The sequence below is a fragment of the Oryctolagus cuniculus genome, chromosome 18 (genome assembly GCF_051225735.1).
Source record: "Oryctolagus cuniculus isolate XC-2025 breed Fujian yellow rabbit chromosome 18, ASM5122573v1, whole genome shotgun sequence".
NCBI classification, from domain to species: domain Eukaryota; kingdom Metazoa; phylum Chordata; class Mammalia; order Lagomorpha; family Leporidae; genus Oryctolagus; species Oryctolagus cuniculus.
The window spans coordinates 15,226,098-15,248,324 of NC_142884.1; the positions used below are offsets into that span (position 1 = coordinate 15,226,098).

Sequence of the window (22,227 nt, forward strand, 5' to 3'; positions counted from 1 at the left end):
GGCGGGCGCGGGGTGGGGCGGAGAATGGGAGATCACGTGACGGTCGCCGCTCGTACTCTTGCTGGTGGCGGCCCGGCGGGCTAGAGCGGCCGCGGACGAGTCAGTCCGACTTCCGGCGGCGAGGGCAGCACTTCCGGGGCGGGCTGCCCGAGCCAAGGGAGGAGTGTCTGACAGTTGGCGCCGCCGGGAGGGCGGGCGGGCGGCGCGAGTGGGCGCGGGCCGGGTGGCCCAGGTGAGGCGCGGGCCAGGGGGGTGACGGGACTGGGCCGGATGCGGTGGGGATGGGTGGCATCTGGGGTTACAGTCCGGGTTCCACTCCGCGGCTCGGGGCCAGCGATTTCTTTTCTTTGAGCCTCAGTTTCCTCCTCTGTAGGATGGGGGTCAGGATCCGCCTGTAGCCCCCGCATCCTGGGCTGTGCGTGAGAAGTCGGCCCGTGCACGTGGGCGCCCCCAGAGCCTGCACAGCGTGCTCTCTTCGCTCCCGTGCTGTTACTGTTGGTACTGAGGATGTTGGCGCTGGGCGTGAGAGATGGCTGGGCTCGGAGGCCGGCGGACTGGGATCCAGGTCGCAGCTCCAGTGTGCGGCGCGGGCCTGTGCCTTCACCCCGCCGAAGCTCATTGTCTCTACAGCAAGGGCCCCTAGTGCCAGTTTCATCCGGTCATGGCGAGGACTCAGGCTCTGCGGGGCCCTGCAGGAGCTCCGCAGATAGGGACGACGGTGGTGGTGATTCGAGCACTCATTGGTGTAGCTGGAAATTTCGAGGAAGTGGAGGGAGGAGGCGGCTCAGAGACAGCAGTAGGACACAGTTAGACTTGGAGCCGGGAAAAACGGACATCCCGTCACTATTCGGCCCCTGTTGCCAAACCTTGCACTGTTAGATTTTTTTGCTTGCTTTCTCTTGGAAACAACGGTTGCATTTTCCTCCCTTGATTTGAGAAGGAAAAGTTGCATTGCTACCCTAACGGAAATCTCCCTGTAACGTGGCTGGCCGTCGGAAGAAGGAACATTTAACCTGAAATACAATGGAGACCGAACGGTCCGTAAAATCATGGACAGAAACTGGAAGATAACTGAAAAGCGAATAGCTTGTGCATAGGAGTTCGTGTGGCAAGAACCCTTGGATGCAGTCAAGTTGTCTTGTGCTTGGTTGCCAGCTCACGCTACGCATATGACTGGCATTGGGTGAGGGAGGCCCCGCTTTCGCCCTAGCTCACTGGAGATTTATTTCCCTTAATGCCCAAACATTCTCAGGGCTGTGAGTTTACCAACTCACTCAATCCCTGTAACGCCTCCGAGACTAGGAACCCCTGTCGTTCTTGGGCACCCTGGGGAAATGAAGTCGAGAACAATGAAGCCGCTTGCCCAGGGTCAAGGTTAGGAAGTGGTAAAAAATGGGATTTGGATCCAAGACTCCTAAGAGCTTAGTCCAAAGAGCGCTGGCGTTTTAAAAGTCACTCTTAGGTTATTTCCGCTATTCAGAGATGGAGGTGGGCTTCCCAGATGGCGGAGAGAGGAGGCCGAGCCGAGCGGGGATCTCTGTAGGAGCAGGGGCGAGTACCGCACCTAGTGGTTCCAGAAGCATCCACTGAGCCCTCGCGACGGAGAACTCTGGATCTAGTGCCGGGCAGCCCCTGGAGGAGCCTGCCTGGGGCCGTGGGCCCTGCCTCCTGACGCCGGACCTGCCTCTCTCCTCTGCAACCCGGGCTGAGTGTTCCTCTCTCCCCAGGGTGGCTGTGCGGAGTCCCTGAGATGTGTGTGTTCTCAGTTCCTGGCACGTAGTAGACACTCAACAGCACCTACCTCACGGCATCACGATCAAGGAGAACTTGGTATCGAATCCCATTTAAGGTCAGTGGCTAGAAGTGGCGTTGGGCTAATGGGCGCTCCCCCGTGAGTCGAAAGGGGCGAGTAATAGGCCCCACTCAGGAGGCTGTTGGGAGGCATCGGCGTGAGGCCTGGCTCTGGTCCTGGCACGTGGTATGTGAGTCATTCATTTGAAAGGCAGAGTGAGACAGAAATCTTCCATCTGCCGCTTCACTCCCCAGTGTGGCTGCAACAGCCAGGTCTGGGTCAGGCTGAAGTCAGGAGCCAGGAACTCCATCCTGGTCTCCCGCACGCGTGGCAGGGGCCCAGCACTTGGGCCATCTTCTGCTTCCCCGGGTGCATTAGCAGGGAGCTGGATCGGAAGCAGAGCAGCCAGGACTCAGACTGGCCCTCTGATGTGAGGTGCTGGTACCACAAGCTGTGGCTTAACCTGCTGTGCGCCGTGCTGGCTTCTCTCTAACTTCCTGAGAGATGCCTGTCGTGGAGTCTTTGTCCCGTGGTAAACTCCAGAAGGGCAGATGGGTCTGAGTGTCCAGCGCAGGGCTGAGTGATGTCTGCACTCCCGTTTGATCCGTCAGACTCCACAGAAGCTGGAGCGGGCAGGGTGGGCTCTAGTTGGGCAGAGGAGTCTCACATGGGAGGGACTTAGGAAGAGAGTCACAAAGCAGGTGGCAGCTGAGCAGAGGGGAGGAGGTCTTGCCAGGAGGACTCGAGGCGCAGGCGACATCCTGTGTAAAAACCAGGAGGCAGGCAAGGCACCCGATTGGGAGGGAGGGCTGGAGGCTGGGGGTGAGACCAGGCACAGCTGAGTACGCACCAAGCACTGTCTCAGGTACCTTCTGTGTGGCAGCCACGTAGCCCTCGCAGCAGCCTTGAAGGTAAGTCATGTTCGTGCTGTCCCATTTCACAGGTGGGAACACTGAGTCCCGACCCGCGCAGTGACTTGCCAAGGCTACACAGCTAGTGAATGGCAGATCTGGGCTTGAACGCTGCAGCCTGGTTCCAGAGTCCCTACTCTGAACAACTCTGTTATTCCATCAGAGGGGTGGGAGGGGTAGGCTGGGGGATGTGTGAGCACAGAGTGCTGGGCTGGGGGCTCCTGTAGCCCGAGGACGGAGAGGGGGAGGCTCGCTCCTGGGCTGGGGTGGGTGCAGGGGAGCGGAGTGAAGTGAAAGAGCAAGGGGTGAGGCGAGGGGCTCTGTCAGGAAGAGGAGAGGCTTGGCTTGAGGGTCCTGGCGTCTGGGGTCACGGGGTGAATCCTCACCTGTGGAAGTTGCGTCTTTGGTTCCCTTGCAACACTGCTGTTCACAGCCAGAGGACGTCTCCACGGCCGTGCCTGGGTCTCGGACAGCTCTGTGGCGTCTGCTGAGCTCAGCCAAGTGAAAATTGGTTTTCTGTTTCTGCTCTGGGAGCCCATGGCTCTGACCTGTCTCCTCTCTCGCTCGCGCACCTGCGGCCACGCTGGCTCCTCGCTGTCCCTGAGAGCTGGCTCCTGGCTCGGGACGCTGTGTGTTCTAGAAGAGCCTTCCTCCAGAAAACTGCGTGGCTACTGCCTCCCTCGCCAGGTCTCTGAATGGCACTGAGGTCTTCCCCGATCACTCCGTGGATGGTGGCAGCCTCCTGCCCAGCCATCCATGTCGCTCTGTGACATGACGGGTCTCCTGGCGCTGTGCTGTTAGCTGTTTGCTTGGTTGCTTTCCCTCTCCTCCTCTGTCCCCAAACGGATGCTAAGTTCCATGATTTTTGTTCATCCCAGTGTTCCTAAGTGCTGCACACTTTGTAGGTTCTCAGTGTGTGTGTGCGTGCGTGTGCGTGTGTGTGTGTGTGTCTTTGTTTTCCTTCTGATTTGAGAGGCAGAGAGACAGAGCTTGCTCCTGCTGGTTCACTCCCAAAATGCCTGCAGTGGCCGGGGACTGAAGCCAGGACCCTGGAGCTCAGTCACGGTCTCCTGGGTGAGTGGCAGGAACCCAACTCTGGAGCTGTCACTCTGCCTTCCATGGTTTGCACTGCAGGGAGCCGGGACCTGAAGGCGGGGCTGGGAACTGACCAGGTCTAGGCCAAGTGACCGCCTCCACCGAGAGTCTCTGAGTGGGAGAATGAATGTGTGTTTATGGCTGAAGCCTTGGGCTTGGGTGTCTTTTTTATCTGTGGGGTGTGTGGGGATGGAGCTGTGGACACTTGCTGTCCCTGGGCCTCGTCCCGGGCACAGGCAACAGTTGTGGCAGCTCTGTCACACGCTGACATCCTGCCAGCTGCTCCAGCTATTCATAGGCGGTGAGCCCCCAGCCCAGGAACGCTCTTCTGGCCCACGGAGAGCTGGGCCCCGGGCGCAGGACACACACGGCGGCCGGCAGCCACTCATGGCCCTTTCTCCGCGTTGTGTCTTCCAGGCTCCGGGGAGCAGCACCAGGGCAGGGGACACGATGGTGTCGGTGACTATGGGTGAGTCTCTGGCCTCTCCCCAGGGTTCTTCTCCCGACTGCCCTCTTTGAGGTGTGGCCTTGGTGAGGGGAGGAGGCGGGGGGGGGGGTGCGCGGATCACTGGCAGGGACAGCTGTGCTGGGAGGAACGTGGGGGCGGGGCTGGGCCTTCCCGGGCCTCCTGACTGTGGGCTTTGGCCAGCAAGAACTTGGATTGTGAACTCCGGTCTTGCAGAGCCTCAGTTTTCTCACCTGTGCCCCCGCCACGTCCTGGGGTCAGGGAGGTTGTTCCACGTGAAATCTTGGGCAAAATTCTCTACAAATGGTCGCTGTTCTTGTTGTTGGCTGCCTTATCGTCAGGCTCCCTTTAGGTCTGTGTTTGCGTGTTCCCAGGGCATAGAGATGAGCTGGTGGCTTTGAATAGTTCTTGGGATTTATTGGACGTGCAGAAGAGTGCATGAAACATACTTGGGTTGTTTTGAGAGCAATTGGAAGGCAGGTGTCTGAAGGTATCGCATAGGGTTCCATCGCTGGAATCACAGAGGCAGGACAGCCCGTGTGTTCTGTTGGAAGGTGGAGCTGCTGGTGGGAAGGGGCAGTGAGCAGTGACAACAAAGCCAACAGGAGGGGCTCCTGGATGACTTTCTAGCTCATTTAGTTTTTTTATATTTATTTGAAAAGCCAAGTGATGGAGTGACAGGGAGAGGCACAGAGAATCTTCCCTCTGTTGGTTCATTCGCCAAATGCCTGCATCAGCTGGGGCTGGGCCAGGCCGAAGCCAGGAATCAGGAATTCTCTCTAGGTCTCCTACGTGGGTGGCAGGGCCCACGTGCTTGGGCCATTATCTGCTGCCTCTGAGACGCATTAGCAGGGAGCTGAATCAGAAGTGGGGGCCGACACCGTGGCGCAGTAGGTTGATCTGCGCTGCCAGCATCCCATTTGGGTACTGGTTCTAGTCCTGGCTGCTCCACTTCCGATCCAGCTCTCTGCTATGGCCTGGGAAAGCAGCAGAAGATGGCCCAAGTCCTTGGGCCCCTGCACCCGTGTGGGAAACATGGAAGACGCTCCTGACTCCTGGCTTTGGATCAGCTCAGCTCAGGCTGTTGCGGCCAAGTGGGGAGTGAACCGGTGGATGGAAGGGAGACCTTTCTCTCTCTCCCTCTCACTCTCTGTAACTCTACCTCCCAAATAAATAAATAAAATCTTAAAAAAAAAAAAAAAAAAAAAAAGGAGGGGCCGGCGCTGTGGTGTAGTGGGTAAAGCAGCTGTCTGCAGTGCCGGCATCCCATATAGGCAGCCGGTTCAAGTCCTGGCTGTTCTACTTGGTATCCAGTTCTCTGCTATGGCCTGGGAAAGCAGTAGAAGATGGCCCAAGTCCTTGGGCCCCTGTACTCATGTGGGAGACCCGGAAGAAACTCCTGGTTCCTGGCTTCAGATTGGTGCAGCTCCGGCCATTGTGGCCAATTGGGGAGTGAACCAGGTAGATGGGAGACCTCTCTCTGCCTCTCTTTCTCTCTCTGTGTAACTCTGACTTTCAAATAAATAAATAAAAAAAAAAAGAGTGGAAGTAGACCTGGATTCCATGTACTCTGACAGAGATGCAGGTATCCAAGTGTCAGCTTAACCCATTGTGCCACGAAGCCTGCCCCTGAATGTTTGCAAATTTGTTAATTCAAGAAGCAGAGCAAGAGAGAGGGATTATGTGCTCCTACTGCTGATTCACTGCCCAAATCCCTGAACCGGCCAAGGTGAAGCTGGGAGCCCGGAACTCAACCTCGGCCTCCCTTGTGGGCGGAGTCGTCACTGCTGCCTCTCAGCGTCTGCGTTAGCAGAAAACTTGAGTGAGGAACAGGAGACCATTGTCAGACCCAGGCACTCCAACGTGGGCCGACAACGCGTGCCCTAAGACAAGCCCGCTAGCTTGCTTCCTCCCTCCCTTCCTTCCTTTCTTCCCTCCCACCCTCCCTCCTTCCTTCCTTCCTTAGATTTATTTATTTATTTAGAAGGTAGAGTTCCAGGGGCCAGCGCTGTGGCCTGCAGTACTGGCATCCCAAATGGGCGCCAGTTCAAGTCCCAGCTGCTCCACTTCTGATCCAGCTCCCTGCTAGTGGCCTGGGAAAGCAGCAGAAGATGGCCGAAGTGCTTTGGCCCCTGCACGCACATGGGAGACCTGGAAGAAGCTCCTGGCTCCTGGCCTCAGATTGGTGCAGCTCTGGCCGTTGCGGCCATTTGGAGAGTAAAACAGCAGATAGAAGACCTCTCTCTCTGCCTCTGCCTCTCTGTGACACTGCCTTTCAAATAAATAAATATTTAAAAATAAATAAATAAAAGACAGAGTTCCAGAGAGACAAGAAGAGACAGAGAAAGATATCTTCCATCCACTGGTTCACTCCCCAAATGGCCACAATGGCCAGTGCTGGGCCAGGCTGAACCAGGAGCTTCATCTGGTCTCCCACCTGGGTAGTAGGGACCCAAGTATTTGGGCCATCTTTCCCGGGGAGCTGGATCAGAAGTGGACCAGGCGGGACGTGAACCGGTACCCATATGGGATCCTGGCATCACAGGTGATGGCTTAGCCTTCTGCACCACAGTGCCAGCCCTGAAGTTTTATTTCTTGTTCTCAGTTCTAGTTAACAGGGTTTGTTCGGATAGGAGGACGTGTTGACATGCATGCATTATAGCTGAATGAGAAGGCTGAGAAAACCAAAGCCCTCCTAGCTGACTAAGTCAAGAGATAGAGGGCTTGGGGTGGATGTTGTGGTGTGGCGGGTCCAGCCCTGCTTGGGACACCTGCATCCCATATTGGAGTGCAGATCAAGTTCCAGCTGCTCCACGTCTGATGCGGCTCCCTGCTGATGCATGCTGGGAGGCAGTGGAGGATGGCCCAAGTGCCCAGGCCCCTGCCATCCACGTGGGAGACCTGGCTGGAGCGCCTGTCCTCTGGCTTTTAGCCACCAGCCCTGGCTGTTGTGGGCATTTGGGGGAGTGAAGCAGCGGGTGGTAGACGCTCCTCTACCTCCCTGTGTCCTTCTGCCTTTCAAGTGGATGAGAAGAAACAAAGCATAAGAGGACACAGACCTTGCCGGTTCGGGGAGGGTCCTGTTCCAGTCGCCTGCCCACTCCTGCCATGTTTGTGTACCTGCTCTCTTGGGTTGTGTCCCCACTGGGAGCATCCTTGCTCTGTGGGCTCGGGCTTTGAGCTCACACGAATGAGACCGCCCCATGCGCTCTCTGTGTCTGACTGCTTTTGCTCCACATCCCATTGGAGGGTCGCCTTGGCTGCCAGGCGTAGCTGCACTGTCCTGTCCTTGCCCCTGCCAGGTCGCACTTGACCGTGTGAGTGACTGCCCTCAGTGACTGTTGCTTGGTTTGCGGCAGGAGCACTTGTGGGTGTGCTGCGGGGAGTGTTCTGTGCATGTCCACCAGCTCATAGTCACAGCTCGCCGATGGCGAGGTGCACGCTGGCTGGCAACAGGACGTTTGTCCTGTGGGGTCACTGTCACAGCCGGCCTGTGTGAGGTGGTGGCGTGTGCTGGATGTGGGAGCTTCTGCACCTCCGGGACCCTAGGTTTCAGTAACCTCGTGGTGCAAATCCCAGCCCGAGTCAGAGGCAGAAGGATCCCCTGTCCCGTGTCACACTCATCAGTCGCTTACTAGCGGCGGAGATCCGACTGCCTGTCACACGTTGTCCCTGCTGAAGGGCACAGTCCAGTGGCCTTTAGAGTCTTTCTTCAGAGCCGGGCAGCCAGCACCACAGTGTTTCCACACATTCTCGTCACTTCCCCCATTACCCAGCCCGCCAGCCCCCTGCCCCAGCAACCCCACGTCTCCTTGCCGTCTCTCGAGCTGCCTGCTCTGGACATCCCGTATACCTGGGGTCGTTAGAGGGTGCTCCCTGATGGTGTGACAAAGGGGCCTGTGGCCGGGCAGGCAGACAGCGTCTGTGTACAGCAAGGGCCCTTCCCGCGCTCTCGTCTTTACCCAGTCCCTGAGGGTTGGGGCCAGACAGCACCCTGGTGGAGGGGCTGCTGCGTACTGGGCAGGGTCCTCGTTGTGAGAGGCCTGGCCCACGGCCCTGCCTGTGCCCCATGCGGGCTTCCTCCCCCCCCATTAGCCTCTTACCTGGAGGCCGGCCCTTCCCAGCTCGGAGCCTCACTTGGCCTAAATCCAAGTCTTCTTCGGTACTACCAGGGAGTGCTACATACCAGGAGCAAGGAAGAAAGGGACTCCTCGCACACGGCCCGCCTCAGCCGTGGGCCAGGTCCGAGAGCCTAGTGTCGCAGACCTTCAAGTGTGGGAGGCAGTCGTTCCCCATGGACCAGGCTTTTATCCAACACCCAGCACCGGCCCCGCAGGGCTCCTGCCTGATTGGCCAGGAAGACGCTCGGACACAGGAAGGTTCGTGGGTGGGGGCTGCCTGGTCTCAGCAGGTGGTGGTAATGGTAATGGTCCGGAGAGTCTGCCAGGCACCACAGAAAGTCGCTTTGTGAGATTTTTCACAGCGTCGGCACCATGATCCAAGGACATGGGCACCAAGACGTCAGCTCTGAGGGCAGAGGCCCAGAGCCGCGTGGTGTCCCCGGTGCCGAGGATACGACCTAACCTGTGCCAGGTGCTCATGGGATACTTGTTAAATGTGTTGTCCCCAGTGTGCAGATAAGGTCACTGAGGCCCCATGGGCTAACCTGCCCAAAGTCCCTCAGACAGGAAGTGGCAGAGTTGGGATTTGAACCCAAGCTCCAAAGCCTATGCCAGCAAATCCCACGGCCCTCTGTGAGGTGGGGCTGTGCCTGGGGCAGAGTGGGCTGCCTGAGGCTCTGTGACTTCTCTTTCCATCCTCTGGCTGTTGGGGACCGGGAGCCGTGAGCAGAGGGTGGAGCTTTGGGAACTTTGACCTGGTTAGCCTGTGACCTGGGGTGAGCTGCCCAACTTCCCCCTGCCGGTTTCCTTACTGGAAAATCAAGGGAGCCTTAAAGCTTTATTTATTTCAAACGCAGAGTACACAGAGAGAGAGAGACAGACAGAAAGGGAGGTCTCCCATCCACTGACTCACTCCCCAGATGGCCGCGATGGCTGGGCCAGACTGAAGTCCAGGCTGAAGTCGGGAACCTGAAACTCGATCTGCGTCTCCCACGTGGGCGCAGGGGCCCAAGCAGTTGGTCCGTCTTCTGCTGCTTTCCCAGTTGCATCAGCAGGGAGCCGGATCAGAAGTGGAGCAGCCGGGTCTCAAACCGGCACTCATATGGGATGTTGACGTTGCAGGCGGCCGCTTAACCCGCTACACCACAGCGCTGGCCTCCTCCAGGGGGCCGGAATACCACTTAACACCCTGTGTAGAGAGTGCTTTGTTCCCTGTGGAGCGTTCACTGGGCCTAGCACGTGATGGGCGTTTAATCTGTGGGAGCCGCTGCTGTTGCGGTTTTGCTGCTGTGGTCTCTAAGGAGGATGCTGGGAATAACGAGCCCTGTCCAACCACACAGCCACTTCCGAGTGGATCCAGTTCTTCAAGGAAGCCGGCATTCCTGCAGGACCTGCTGTCAACTACGCCGTGATGTTTGTGGACAACAGGTGAGGGGTCGGGGCGCGGGAGCTGGCCGGCCCCGTGGGCGGGCCCTCTCGGGCCTCACCGCTGCCCCGCCCGCAGGATCCAGAAGAGCATGCTGCTGGACCTCAACAAGGAGATCATGAACGAGCTGGGTGTGACCGTGGTGGGCGACATCATTGCCATCCTCAAGCACGCCAAGGTGGTGCACCGCCAGGTGGGTGCCCTGCCGGCCCTGTCCTTGGGGGACCCTGTCCCTGGGGGGGCCCTGTCCCTCGGGGGGCTGTGGGGGCAGTTACAGAGCCAGGGGAGGCTGGCAGCAAGTGCAGGCTGACCTGGTGCCGGGGCTGCTTTGTTCACGTGCTGGGTGACATCGGGCGTGTCATCTGACCTCTCTGAGACTAACTTCTCCGTCTGAAACCAGAGAGGAAGACGTGCCTTGGAGGATTTGTACGTATATATACGTGGGAGCCATTCCAGTCTTGCCCCTGCACCTACGGTCACCCCCCATCCGGTCTCTCTGAAACCGGCTGCATGGAGTGGCCCTAACTGTGTATGTGCCCAGCCTGCAGCACAGTGCTTATTACGTTAAAATGGCAAACCCTTTGCGAGAGCACGCTGTGGCCTGCCACACCCCGTCCCCGCCCCGCTTGCCCTGAACCCCTTGGCTGAGGGAAGCGCGCTGCAGAGCTGCGCTTGTGGGCTCCCCCACCCCCGAGCTGCGGCCCCTGCTACTGTGTGTCATCCAGGACGGGACCCCCCTGTCTTGTGCCACTTGTCACGGGGAAGGCCACCAAGTGAAACAGTTCTTTTCTTTAAGTTTCTTAACGTGGGGCCGCATTTAGATTTATGGAAGAGAGCCAGCACCAGTGCAGGTGGTGTCCGTGGCTCCTCGGCCTGGTGTCCCTGGTGTTAACACCGTACACGGCTGTGGTACGTTTGCCGAGACCAAGACGTGAGCGTGAGTGCGCAGCTGTTAACTAAGCTGCAGGCCCTGGATTTCTTCTGCTTTTCCCCCAGTGTGTGCCAAAATCCAGGCCAGATACCACCGCACGGCACTTCCCATGTCTCCCGGGTCCCTCCTGGGACGGGGTCACTTGTTTTTTGGTGACCCTCGCAGCTCTGGGGAGTCCTGGCCGTGCGTTTTCTGGGACGCCCTTCCCTCCGAGTGGGCCTGATGCCGCCTCCTCTTTGGAGCCACGCGTGTTAAACACTCCTTTTCATCATCTTGGTGTCACCAGATCCCTGGGTCCCCGACTGCTGTGGTAACCCAGGTCCCTCTCCGTGACAGGACATGTGCAGAGCTGCCACTGAGTCTGTGCCCTGCAGCCCCAGCCCCCTCCCAGGCGACATCCGCCGAGGCGCCTCCAGTGGTGAGTCCCGTTGGTTCCGGCCGCTTGCACTCCGGGGAGGAGACACTGGGGTCATCCTGTAGGTGGGAGAGGGGACGAGGGTCCCCGGGAGTGAGTGGCACATGCACGGATCCTCCGTGTGGCACCTGGGTTTTGTGACGTCACAGGCCTGAGCCATTGCTCCTGGGGGCACACGTGCTCAGGTTCCGACCGGCCTCTGGGAATGACATTTCCACACAGCCTTCCTTTTTCATACTTGGATTTATTTGAAGGCAGAGAGACAGGGATCATCCGTCAGGCGGTCCACATGCCCCACATGCCCGGAACCCATAGACGGCTTCTCAAATAAGATAACTAAGAAATGGGAAAAAATGCAATTAAAAAAGGTTTTGACCGTGCAGACTCCACTCTGTGGTTTAAAGCCCAGACGTTTATTTCGTGATGGCGTGAGCTGGCCGGTCGCCTCTGCCCTGGGCCGGCTCAGTGGCGCGTGTCACCTGCGCCAGCAGGAAGGACCGGTCATGTGTTTCCCCCGTCACGGGGGCTGGCTCGGGCTTGTTCACCCGCTGGAGGCTGCCCCATCCAAAAAGCAGCAGCAAAGGATGAAGCACCTGTTGAGTCTCTGCTTACGGAGCAGTTGCCGCCATCCCATTGGGCGAAGCAAGTCACGTGGCTAGGCCCGGAGTCGGGGGTGGACAAGGCCCATGACCGTGTCCGGCTGACTTCAGTGAGAGCTCCCCACGACAGCCAGGAAAGGGGTCACTGCTGCAGCTGGCTGTGGATGGCATGGCAGGCGGGACGCTGCTGTAGCCAGCAGCCAGGTCCAGAGCCAGAAACGTGACCCATCGCCTAGAATTCCCTCCGGATCACGCCCTCTCTCTGGTTCCTCACTGACCAGATTTTAAAAAATAAAAATTCATTTGAGAGGCAGAGAGCACGTGCTCCGCACCTGCTGGTTCAACAGCCAAATGCCTGCAACAGCCAAGGCCGAGCCGAGCGAGGGCTGGGAGCTGGACTCAGTCTGGGTTCCCGTGTGCGCCGCCAGGCCCGGCCACTTGAGCCGTTGCTGCAGCCTCCCACTCTGGGTGTCAGCAGGAAGCTGGAATTGGGAGCGGAGAGTGGAGGAAACCCCAGGCGTCCCAGCCAGGCGCCTGCCCCATGGTGTTCTCTTCGGGCATTTACTGAGGGCCTAGAAAGGGCCAGAAGCTGTCCCACACGCTGGGGCTACGCAGGACTCCGGCCTTGCCTCCTCCTCAGCTGCTGGTCTTGGACTGGGCAGGAGACCACTAGCAAACAAGCCCACCTCAGTGCCGGGTGTGATGAGGGTGGGTGGCGGGGTGGACGGGAGCTGCTCAGGGTGGCACTGCCGTCAGCCAGGAACCCCGGCGAGCCTGTGGTTCCCCACCAGAGGGGCTGCCGCGATGTGGGTGGGACGGGTGAGGTGTGTTGGCAGCCAGGCTGCCCAGGGCCTCAGGGATCCCCCAGGGCAGGGAGGGTGGGCTGGTTCCCAGGAGGAGTAAGTCACCCCCATCGCCCAGCATCTCCCTCCTGGGGACAGTGCGGCTGCAGGGGTGGCACGGGCTGCCCTTCCTCCTTCAGTCTGGGACCCTGCCCAACCAGCTTCTCCCTTTCGCCCTCCTCAGCCGCCTCCCGGATGATTGCCAACAGCCTGAACCGCGACTCCCCGCCCGGCACGCCCTCCCGGCGGCCGGACACCAGCACCTCCAACATCTCCGTCACTGTGTCCAACAAGATGGCAGCGAAGAGTGCCAAGGCCGCTGGTGAGGGGCTCAGGCAGCGGGGGCGGGGAGCGGGGAGCGAGGTACCCAGGGCACTGGTGCCCCACCTTGCAAAGTGCTGTGACAGCCGCAGGGTGCACAGAGCACGATGGGCTTGGGCGCCTCTGAACTTGTCATGGCCGTGGGCGGCGGCAGCAGCTCCCAAGGAGATGCAGGAAGTCCCGTGTCCCACAACCCACTCAGCGCTCCAGTCTTCTTTTAAATTTAAAGACTGATTTATTTATTAGAAGGGGAGAATGGCAGAGAGAGAGTGAGAGAGAGAGTTCTCCCATCTGCTGGTTCACTCCCCCAGATAGCCACAACGCACAAGGCTGTGCCAGGAGCCTGGAACTCCATCTGCGTCTCAGGTGGGGAGCAGGGGCCCAAGCACTTGGCCATCTTCCAGTGCTTTCCAGGCACCTTAGCAGGGAGCTGGGTCAGAAGCAGAGCAGCTGGGCCTGGAGCTGTCACTCTGATGTGGACGCTGGCATCGCAGGGCAGCCCAGCTCCCTGTCCCGCATGGCTGGCCCAGTCTTCTTAGACAAATGTTGCCCGCTGAGTTGCACCTGAGGCCTGGGCTCAAAGGTGGAGAACCCATGGCCTCCCCTGAGCACCAGAGGCTCCTTTGAGGCCTCCAGGGTGTCCCTGAGACGTTGTCTGTGACCTCCAGGGCTGCCTGAGACTCGGAGCATCAACTCCAGGCTCCCACGGCCATCTGGGGTCCTGCTCTGTGCGCCTCCTTTCCCTCCGGGGCTTTGCTGCTCAAGCTGCCTTCCCTGCTCCTCTTCCAGGTCTCAGCTCAGGCGCTCAGGTCCTCCCCCTGCATCGTGGCCTGTGCCTTGCCCTGCCCACCCCACCCCTCAGGCATGGTGAGGAGCCGAGGCCACAGGGCTTCAGTTTTCCACGCCCCTTCCTGTCACTCCTGTTCCCCTCTTGGCTGTTGGTTGGTGTGCTGTGAGTCCTGAGCAAGGAAGTTCAGGTTCACGTGTAAAGTGTTGGAAAGATGGCGAATCTTGGAGGGAGCTCTTTCACCCCTTAACCCATTTGGGGGGATTATTTTTTTATTTATTTTTATTTATTTGACAGGTAGAGCTATAGACAGTGAGAGAGAGACAGAGAGAAAGGTCTTCCTTCCGTTGGTTCACTACCCTAATGGTTGCTACGGCTGGCGATGCACCGATCCGAAGCCAGGAGCCAGGTGCTTCCTCCTGGTCTCCCATGTGGGTGCAGGGCCCAAGCACCTGGGCCATCCTCCACTGCTTTCCCAAGCCACAGCAGAGAGCTGGACTGGAAGAGGAGCAACCGGGACTAGTACCTGCCACCCCAACTGGGACTAGAACCTGGGGTGCCGGCGCTGCAGGTGGAGGATTAGCCAAGTGAGCTGCAGTGCCAGCCATGGGGTGATTATTTTCATAAACACTGAGGTACAATATAATTTGTGCTTTGGATTCTTTTTGAAAACTGGGCATGCCTGCGTCCAGCACTGTGGCTCAGCAGGTAGAGCTGCCTGCCTGCAGTGCTGGCATCCCATATGGGCGCCAGTTGGAGTCCCGGCTGCTCTACTTCCGGTCCAGCTCTCTGCTATGGCCTAGAAAAACAGTGGAAGATGGCCCAAGTCCTTAGACCCTGCACCTGTGTGGGAGACCCTGAAGAAGCTCCTGGCTCCTGGATTCAAATAAGCCCAGCTTCCGCCTTGCGGCCATTTGGGGAGTGAACCAGGATGGACGATCTGTCTTTCTCTCTCTCTCTGCCTCTCTGTAACTCTTTCAAAGAAATAAATGTTAAGGGAAAAAAAAAATTGGGCATACCTGTGGAAGCAGGGCCTAGATGGGTTCTAGAATGTTCTACCACCCACAGCTTCCTTGTCTGAGGAGATTCGGGCTGGGGTGGGTGTGAGCCTGTTTGGGGTAGGGACGGAGCCACAGAGAGCATGGCGGGGGGCACAGCCTGGGAACCTCGAGCCCTGTCTGTGACCCCATCTTATCCAGAGTTCGGAGGTTCTCGGTGGTTCCGTCAGTGGGAAGGTAGGGGATCCAAGGGCGCCATGACCTCCTGTCCCAGGCGGCTGACCCTCTCCCCTCCCTCCCAGCAGCCCTGGCCCGCAGGGAGGAGGAGGGCCTGGCGATCCCCACCAAGCGGCGCCGGGTCACGGCCGAGATGGAGGGGAAGTACATCATCAACATGCCCAAGGGCACCACGCCGCGCACCCGCAAGATCCTGGAGCAGCAGCAGGCGGCGAAAGGTACCGGCCCGGCGGGCATGCCTCTGTGCGGGCCGCATGGCACGGCCAGGGCGCGGCGGGGTCCGGGAGGAGGCTCCGCGGGGCGGGGCGGCCTGAGAGCGCTGGGCGGGGTCGCGTGGCGCTGCAGGGCCCTGGTTGAGATTCGCTCCCCGCCAGGGTTTGTGACCGGCGTAGGTGGTCTTCCTTGCGTAGGAGCGTTTTAGAACGTGCGGCCTGTTCGCACGGAGACTGTGGAAGGGTGCGCAAGCGGAGACTCAGGGTTCCCACCGGTGCCCCCTCGCGGCCGCATCCCGCCTCTGCCGATGCCAGTCCACACCAGCACCTGTGGACTTGCGTGCCTTTTGCGCAGGTACGATAGCATCCTCCTCTAGGGATTGTTCTGCAACTGTTTTATCAAGAGGTTTAACATTAGGGCATATAGGTCTACTTCAGTCTTTTCTTTGAAAGAAAAGAGATGCAGAGAGATTTCCCATCCTCTGGTTCACTTCTCAAATGCCCACAATGGCTGGAAGCCAGAAGCGATCCAGGTCCTCCACGTGGGCCCCAGCCGCTTGAGCCGCTGCCCTCAAGGTGTGGGTTAGCAGGAGGCTGGGACTGGAAAGTCGGGACTCGAATCTGGGATTTTTTATTTTTATTTTTTTAAAGATTAATTTATTGATTTAAAGTCAGAATTACACACAGAGAGGGGAGACAGCTGGTTAACTCCCCAAATGGCCAATGATGGGGACTGGGCCAAGCTGAAGCCAGGAGCCAGGAGCTTCTTCTGAGTCTCCCACAAGGGTGCAGAAGCCCAAGGACTTGGGCCTTCTTCCGCTGCTTTCCCAGGCACATCAGCAGGGAGCTGGATCAGAAGTGGAGCAGCCGGGGCTTAAACCAGCGCCCATACGGGATGCCGGCCCAGTAGACAGTGGCTTAACCCACTGCACCACGGCACTTTCCCTGAATCCAGGCATTTCGATATGGGATGCTGGCATCCCAACTGGTATTTTAACCGGTAGGCCAAAGGGCCTGCCCCGACGTCGTTCTTTGCTAATGATCATTTGTTATTTCCCTGGTATTTACACACAGTAATTCACTGAGCACTCCCCTCCGTGGCTATTTATGTCGTTGTGTAGGGAGCACTCGGCACCCAGCAGAGGCTCTCGGAGGCCCATGACCCCTGGACACAGAGCAGAAATGTAGGGATGAAGAGCTCTTCCATGTGGTGGGCACAGTGGTGAAGACGCCACTCAGAATGCCTGGTGCTGGGGGCCTGGTTCAAGTCCCAGCTCCACTTCCGACCTGAGTACCAGCAGGTGATGGTTCAAGTACCTGGGTCCCTGCCGCCTACCTGGGAGACCCAGACTGAGTCCTGGCTCCCCGGTCCTAGCTGTTGTGGGGGTTTGGGAAGTAAATCAGCGGAGAGATCTCGGCTGTCTCTAATAATGAAAAAAGAAAATAAGTAAATATTTAAAGAAAGCGCTCTCCCATTCTCATTTCGTGAACTTTTTTCTTTTTTTTTTCCTAAAAAAGATTTATTTATTTATTTGAAAGTCAGAGTTACACACAGAAAGAAGGAGAGGCAGAGAGAAAGAGAGGTCTTCTATCCACTGGTTCACTCCCCAATTGGCCGCAATGGCTGGAACTGCACCAATCCAAAGCCAGGAGCCAGGAGCTTCTTCTGAGTCTCTCACAGGGGTGTAGGGGCCCAAAGGACTTGCGCCATCTTCTGCTGCTTTTCCAGGCTATAGCAGAGAGCTGGATCAGAAGTGGAGCAGCCAGGACTAAACCGGCGCCCATATGGGATGCTGACACTGCATGTGGCGGCTTTACCTGCCATGCCACAGCGGGCCCCCCCCCCTTTAAGATTTATTTATGGGGCTGGCATTGTGGCAAAGTCCTTTGGGCCCCTACACCCGTGTGAGAGACTTGAAAGAAGCTCCTGGCTCCTGGCTTTGGATTGGCGTAGTTCCAGCCAGTGTGGCCAACTGGAGAGTGAACCAGTGGATAGAAAACCTCCCTCTCTCTCTCTCTCTCTCTCTCTCTCTATTGCTAAGTCTGCTTTTGACTCTCTCTAAATCTGACTTTCAAATATACTTATTTGAAATAATTAGAGGGGCTGGCACTGTGGTGCAGCAGGTTAAAGCCCTGGCCTGAAGCGCCAGCATCGAATATGGACACCAGTTCTAGTCCTGGCTGCTCCTCTTCCAATCCAGCTCTCTGTTATGGCCTGGGAAAGCAGTAGAAGATGGCCCAAGTCCTTGGGCCCCTGCACCCGTGTGGGAGACCCAGAAGAAGCTCCTGGCTCCTGGCTTTGGATCAGCACAGCTCCGGCTGTTGCGGCCATCTGGGGAGTGAATCAGCAGATGGAAGGCTTCTCTCTCTGTCTCTACCTCTCTCTGTAACTCTGTCTTTCAAATAAATAAAATAAATCTTTAAAAAAAAAAGAATTAGATAAAGAGAGAGAGAGATCTTCCTTCCACTGGTTCACTCTCCAAATGTCCTCAAACCCCAGAGCTGGGCCAGGCTGAAGCCAGGAGCCAGGAGCTTCTTCTGTGTCTCCGTGTGGGTGCAGGGGCCCAAACACTTGGGCCATCTTCTGCTGCTTTCCCAGGTGCATTGTTAGGGAGTTGGATCGGAAGTAGAGCAGCTGGGACTTGAACCAGCGCCCTTATGGGATGCCTGCGCTGCAGACAACAGTTTAACCCGCTGCGCCACGGCACCTGTCCCTCATTTCGTGAACTTGTACAAAGGTGCAAGGAGAGTGTTGGCTGTTGCTCTTCCCCGCGCTTGATGCCAGCCAGGGGTGTGTGGGTCACGGTGAGTGTTAGGCAGCAGAGCAGACACTAGTGGCGATGCGGCACAGCCTGCCCTGCCCGAAGCAGAGCTGATGGCGTCTGGCCGCGTCTTGTCTCCTCCAGGGCTCCACAGGACGTCCGTGTTTGACCGCCTCGGCGCCGAGACCAAGGCAGACACGACAACAGGGAGTAAAGTGAGTTGGGAACGGGTGGTGGTGCTGGACTGGTAAGCCCTTGTCTTTCCCAGGCTGCCTCCTGATGCCCCGCGCCCTCTGCCCCCGGGCCGTCCCACCCGCCTTCCCAGCCTCAGTTTCCCCTCTTCCCTGTCTCCTGACTTCGGTGCCAAAGCTCCAGTAGACTTTTGGATGCTACCCACCCACCACGTCCCACACTGGCCTCAGGGTCTTCCCCCGCGGCAGCCCCCTCCTGGCCCTGGCCCAAGGACGCCTGTCTCCACCCGTCTCTACCTCCTGTGCCACCTGGCCCTGTCCGGACAGCGCAGCCGCTGCCCCCTGCTCCAGCCCCGCCCCCACCGCAGCAGTGGTGCAGCCACAGGGTGGGCCCATCCTCCCACGGTGCAGACCCTCAGGAGACCCCCCCTTCTCGCTGCGACCTGCAGTCCCGTGGGCCCCAGGCACAGCGAGTGGTTAGGACACACCCAAGCACCCACTGCCGCCTGCACATGTGGCCTTGGCCGTGTCATCTGTCCAGTGCTCAGCCCGTAGCAGGGTTGTGAGCTCCCCGCTGCGTCCCCTCCCTCTCCTGCCCACCAGGCACTGCCCCTCTGGCTGTCTCTCGCTTCCTGGAATCTCATCACGGGGATGAGAATAACACTCAAGCTCGAAGATGCAGTCACCTGAAGAGCTTGGCTCTTCGGGCTCAGTAACATGACCCCATCCCCACCTGAGTGGCAGGCACCTGCTCTTCCCATGGGGTCCCAGAGGACACGAGCCCGCCTCCTGCCCTGCAGCACCCCACCCCTGGCTGCACAGGCCTCTGTCTTAGGGTCAGTGTCCTGTCTGATTTCTGACCCTCACGCCCATCCCACCCTGGACTGTGAGCACCCTAAGGCTGGGGCCGGGGCTGTCTGGGTCACCACTGTGTCCCCAGCCCGCCCAGGACCGCGTGCGGAGTTGGAACTCAGGAAGTACTTGTAGAGTGAGTGACCAGGCTGGTCCTCTGCTCCTGCTCTCTTACGCACCCTGTGGTGATCTGCCCTCTGTGTGCCGCATGCCTTCTTCCCTCTCTTTTTTAAAGATTTATTTATTGATTTGAAAGAGTTACAGAGGGGCTGGCACTGTGGCGTAGTGGGATGCAGTGCCGGCATCCCATATGGGCTCCAGTTCAAGTCCTGGCTGTTCCACTTTCGATCCAGCTTTCTGCTGTGGCCTGGGGAAGCAGTAGAAGATGGTTCAAGAGCAGGAGCAGAGGACCAGCCTGGTCACTCACTCTACAAGTACTTCCTGAGTTCCAACTCCGCACGCGGTCCTGGGCGGGCTGGGGACACAGTGGTGACCCAGACAGCCCCGGCCCCAGCCTTAGGGTGCTCACAGTCCAGGGTGGGATGGGCGTGAGGGTCAGAAATCAGACAGGACACTGACCCTAAGACAGAGGCCTGTGCAGCCAGGGGTGGGGTGCTGCAGGGCAGGAGGCGGGCTCGTGTCCTCTGGGACCCTGTGGGAAGAGCAGTCCTTGGGCCCCTGTACTGCATTGGAGGCTGGGAGGAAGCTCCTGGCTTCACATCAGCTCAGCTCTGGCCATTGTGGCCAATTGGGGAGTGAACCAGCAGATGGAAGACCTCTTTCTCTATCTCTTCTTCTCTCTCTGTGTAACTCTGATTTTCAGATAAATAAATAAATCTTTAAAAAAAAGTTATAGAGAGGCCAGTGCTGCGGCTCACTAGGCTAATCCTCCGCCTTGTGGCGCCGGCACACCGGGTTCTAGTCCCAGTCGGGGCACCGGATTCTATCCCGGTTGCCCCTCTTCCAGGCCAGCTCTCTGCTGTGGCCCGGGAGTGCAGTGGAGGATGGCCCAGGTGCTTGGGCCCTGCACCCCATGGGAGACCAGGAGAAGCACCTGGCTCCTGCCATCAGATCAGCGTGGTGCACCGGCTGCAGCGCGCCGGCTGTGGCGGCCATTGGAGGGTGAACCAACGGCAAAGGAAGACCTTTCTCTCTGTCTCTCTCACTGTCCACTCTGCCTGTCCAAAAAAAAAAAAAGTTACAGAGAGAGAAGAGTCAGAGAGAGGTCTTCCATCTGCTGGTTCACTCCCTCAATGGCCACAACAGCCAGTGCCGGGCCAGGCTGAAGCCAGAAGCCAGGCGTTTCATCCTGTTCTTCCATGTGGGTGCAGGGCCCAAGCATTTGATCCATCTTCCACCGCTTTCCCAGGCCAGTAGCAGAGAGCTGGGTTGGAAGTGGAGCAGCTGGGATACCAACTGGTGCCCACGTGGGATGCCAGCATCGCAGGCGGCTTAACCCGCTTAACCTGTTGGACCACAGCGCCGGCCCCTCTTCCCTTTCTTTACTGGACCCAGCTCTGTTGTCCCCTCCCCTCCTGCAGAGAGCCTCCCCCAGGCCCTCCCTGCCATGTGGGGGTCACCGGTGTGAGGCCAGGCACAGAGCGGGGGGTGTGGTGAGTGACCGCGTGGCTCACTCGTCCTGTCTCTGACCTCCACAGCCCACAGGAGTCTTCAGCCGCCTGGGGGCCACCTCGGAGCTGGATGAGGACGTGGCTTGGGACAGTGACAACGACAGCAGCAGCTCTGTCTTGCAGTATGCCGGGGTCCTGAAGAAGCTGGGGCGGGGCCCGGCCAAGGCCAGTCCCCAGCCAGCTCTGACTGTCAAAGCCAAGGCCACCAGCTCGGCAGCGAGCACCACCCCAACGCTGCGGCGCCTGTCGCTGTCCGCACGCCCCGGACTTGAGAGGAAGCCGGAGCCCCTGGCCAAAGTCAGCATCATCCAGAGACTGGGCAAGGCCGCCCTCGCGCCGGAGGCCCAGGACAGCCAGGTCACGAGCACCAAGAGTAAGTCCTCCACCGAAGTCAAGGTCACCATTAAGAGGACTCTGGTGGGGCCCCGGAGCAGCGGCTCCAGTGAGGGCCTTGGTGCCCAGATGGATCACGCCGGCAGCGTGAGCGTGTTCAAAAGACTGGGCCGCCGGACCTTCTAGCCCACGTGGGGCGGGGGGCGGCAGCTCCGCAGGGGTGCGCCCCGCGCTCCTGGGCCGAGCCTTGCTGTGAGGCCTCCCTCGCCCTCCCACCGGCTCCTGGACGTCGAACTTGGCACCCGACAGGGAGGGTGGGACCCGGCCTCGTCCGCACTGGGACTCTCTCCCCTCACGCCCTCTGCTCTGTTCTCTGGCCATGGCCGTGGCCTTTTCTACCTCTCCCAGCGCTGGGTGTCCTCCCTTGCCTCCATCCCCCTCCTCCCACCTGGAGGAGCTGCCCTCGCCTGCCCCCCTCTCCCCGCGGCCGTGACTGCGCCCCGGCTGCCTCTGTCTCCTCCGCTCATTTCTCTTCTGTTTTCTGTCCCTGTGGCAAGGCCCGACTGTGCGCTGCGTCCTGCCTGACCCTCCTGCACCTGCGGCCTCCCGGCGGCCCCGGCGACGGTGGCGCTGAGCCTGTAGAGCCTGTGGCTGCCCTCCGCTGCCCAGACCCTGGGCTGCGGCCGTGGCACCTCCGTTTTCCCGCCTGGGGCGTCTTGTTCTCCGAAGGTCCGTGCGGTGGCGGGCGAGGGGCGCTGGGAAGGGAGGGCGGTGCCGAGAGCGGAGCCCACGGCTGGTTTAATAGATTTTTGTGACTTCCAAACCGTCTCCTTCCCCTCCTTCAGGGTGAGTCAGGCGCAGGGTGGGTGGGTGGGGGCTCTGTCCCCCTCAGAGCAGACTCCTCCCCCCGCAAGGCCTCGCTGCTGTCACTCGCCCCCCCCCACCCCCGACCGCACCTGTTGCTGCCGCTCTCCCCGCTGGTGTTGGCGGCTTTCCACCTGCGGGCTCCGTGTGCAAAGAGCTGGGTTTCTGTCCGTTTGGGCCTCAGCCCCTGACTGCTGCACAGCCCCCACTCTGTGCTGGGAGCCCACACATGGCTGAGCTCCAGTGAGGGAGACAGTGTGCAGGAGCCAAGGGTTGAGGGCACTGGTGGGCGGGGTCAGGTGTAAGAGGGCCTATGAGAGCAGGTGACGCCCAGGCTGAACGGGAGCAGGTGGGGTGGGCAGGCAGAAGTCAGCCACTGTAAAGGCCCGCAAGTGAGGGACCTGCCGTCCAGCCCTGCGGTGGGTGATAGACAGGAAGCAG

The 22,227-nt window shown here is 59.2% G+C and overlaps 1 protein-coding gene across 13 annotated transcripts; it reads left to right on the forward strand.

The window, feature by feature from the left end:
• The first annotated feature begins 19 nt into the window (after positions 1-19).
• C18H19orf47 (chromosome 18 C19orf47 homolog) lies at positions 20-21,745 on the forward strand. Of its 13 annotated transcripts, XM_089318745.1 has the most exons (12): positions 135-232; positions 374-1,183; positions 1,728-1,849; positions 4,216-4,267; positions 9,726-9,813; positions 9,890-10,004; positions 11,079-11,160; positions 12,783-12,920; positions 15,007-15,159; positions 18,060-18,130; positions 20,617-20,962; positions 21,480-21,745. In XM_089318745.1, the coding sequence occupies exons 4-12, from the start codon at positions 4,249-4,251 to the stop codon at positions 21,554-21,556; spliced, it is 1,089 nt and encodes a 362-aa protein (XP_089174871.1). In that variant the 5' UTR covers positions 135-232; positions 374-1,183; positions 1,728-1,849; positions 4,216-4,248; the 3' UTR covers positions 21,557-21,745. The 13 variants fall into 13 exon arrangements, with proteins under 13 accessions (XP_008249741.3, XP_089174869.1, XP_008249740.3 ...); XM_008251519.5 differs by lacking the exon at positions 374-1,183 and having other exon boundaries at positions 20-232; positions 15,010-15,159; XM_008251518.5 differs by lacking the exon at positions 374-1,183 and having other exon boundaries at positions 61-232.
• The last annotated feature ends 482 nt before the right edge of the window (positions 21,746-22,227 follow it).

What these genes read in the sequence shown, in the direction of transcription:
- C18H19orf47 (XM_051836397.3), top strand. Translation starts at nt 3,988, where the DNA reads ATGGAGCTGTGGACACTTGCTGTCCCTGGGCCTCGTCCCGGGCACAGG. An exon ending in GATGGTGTCGGTGACTATGG is followed by an intron (nt 4,268 to 9,725) that starts GTGAGTCTCTGG and finishes CCAACCACACAG; the next exon opens with CCACTTCCGAGTGGATCCAG. An exon ending in ACACGACAACAGGGAGTAAA is followed by an intron (nt 18,131 to 20,616) that starts GTGAGTTGGGAA and finishes TGACCTCCACAG; the next exon opens with CCCACAGGAGTCTTCAGCCG.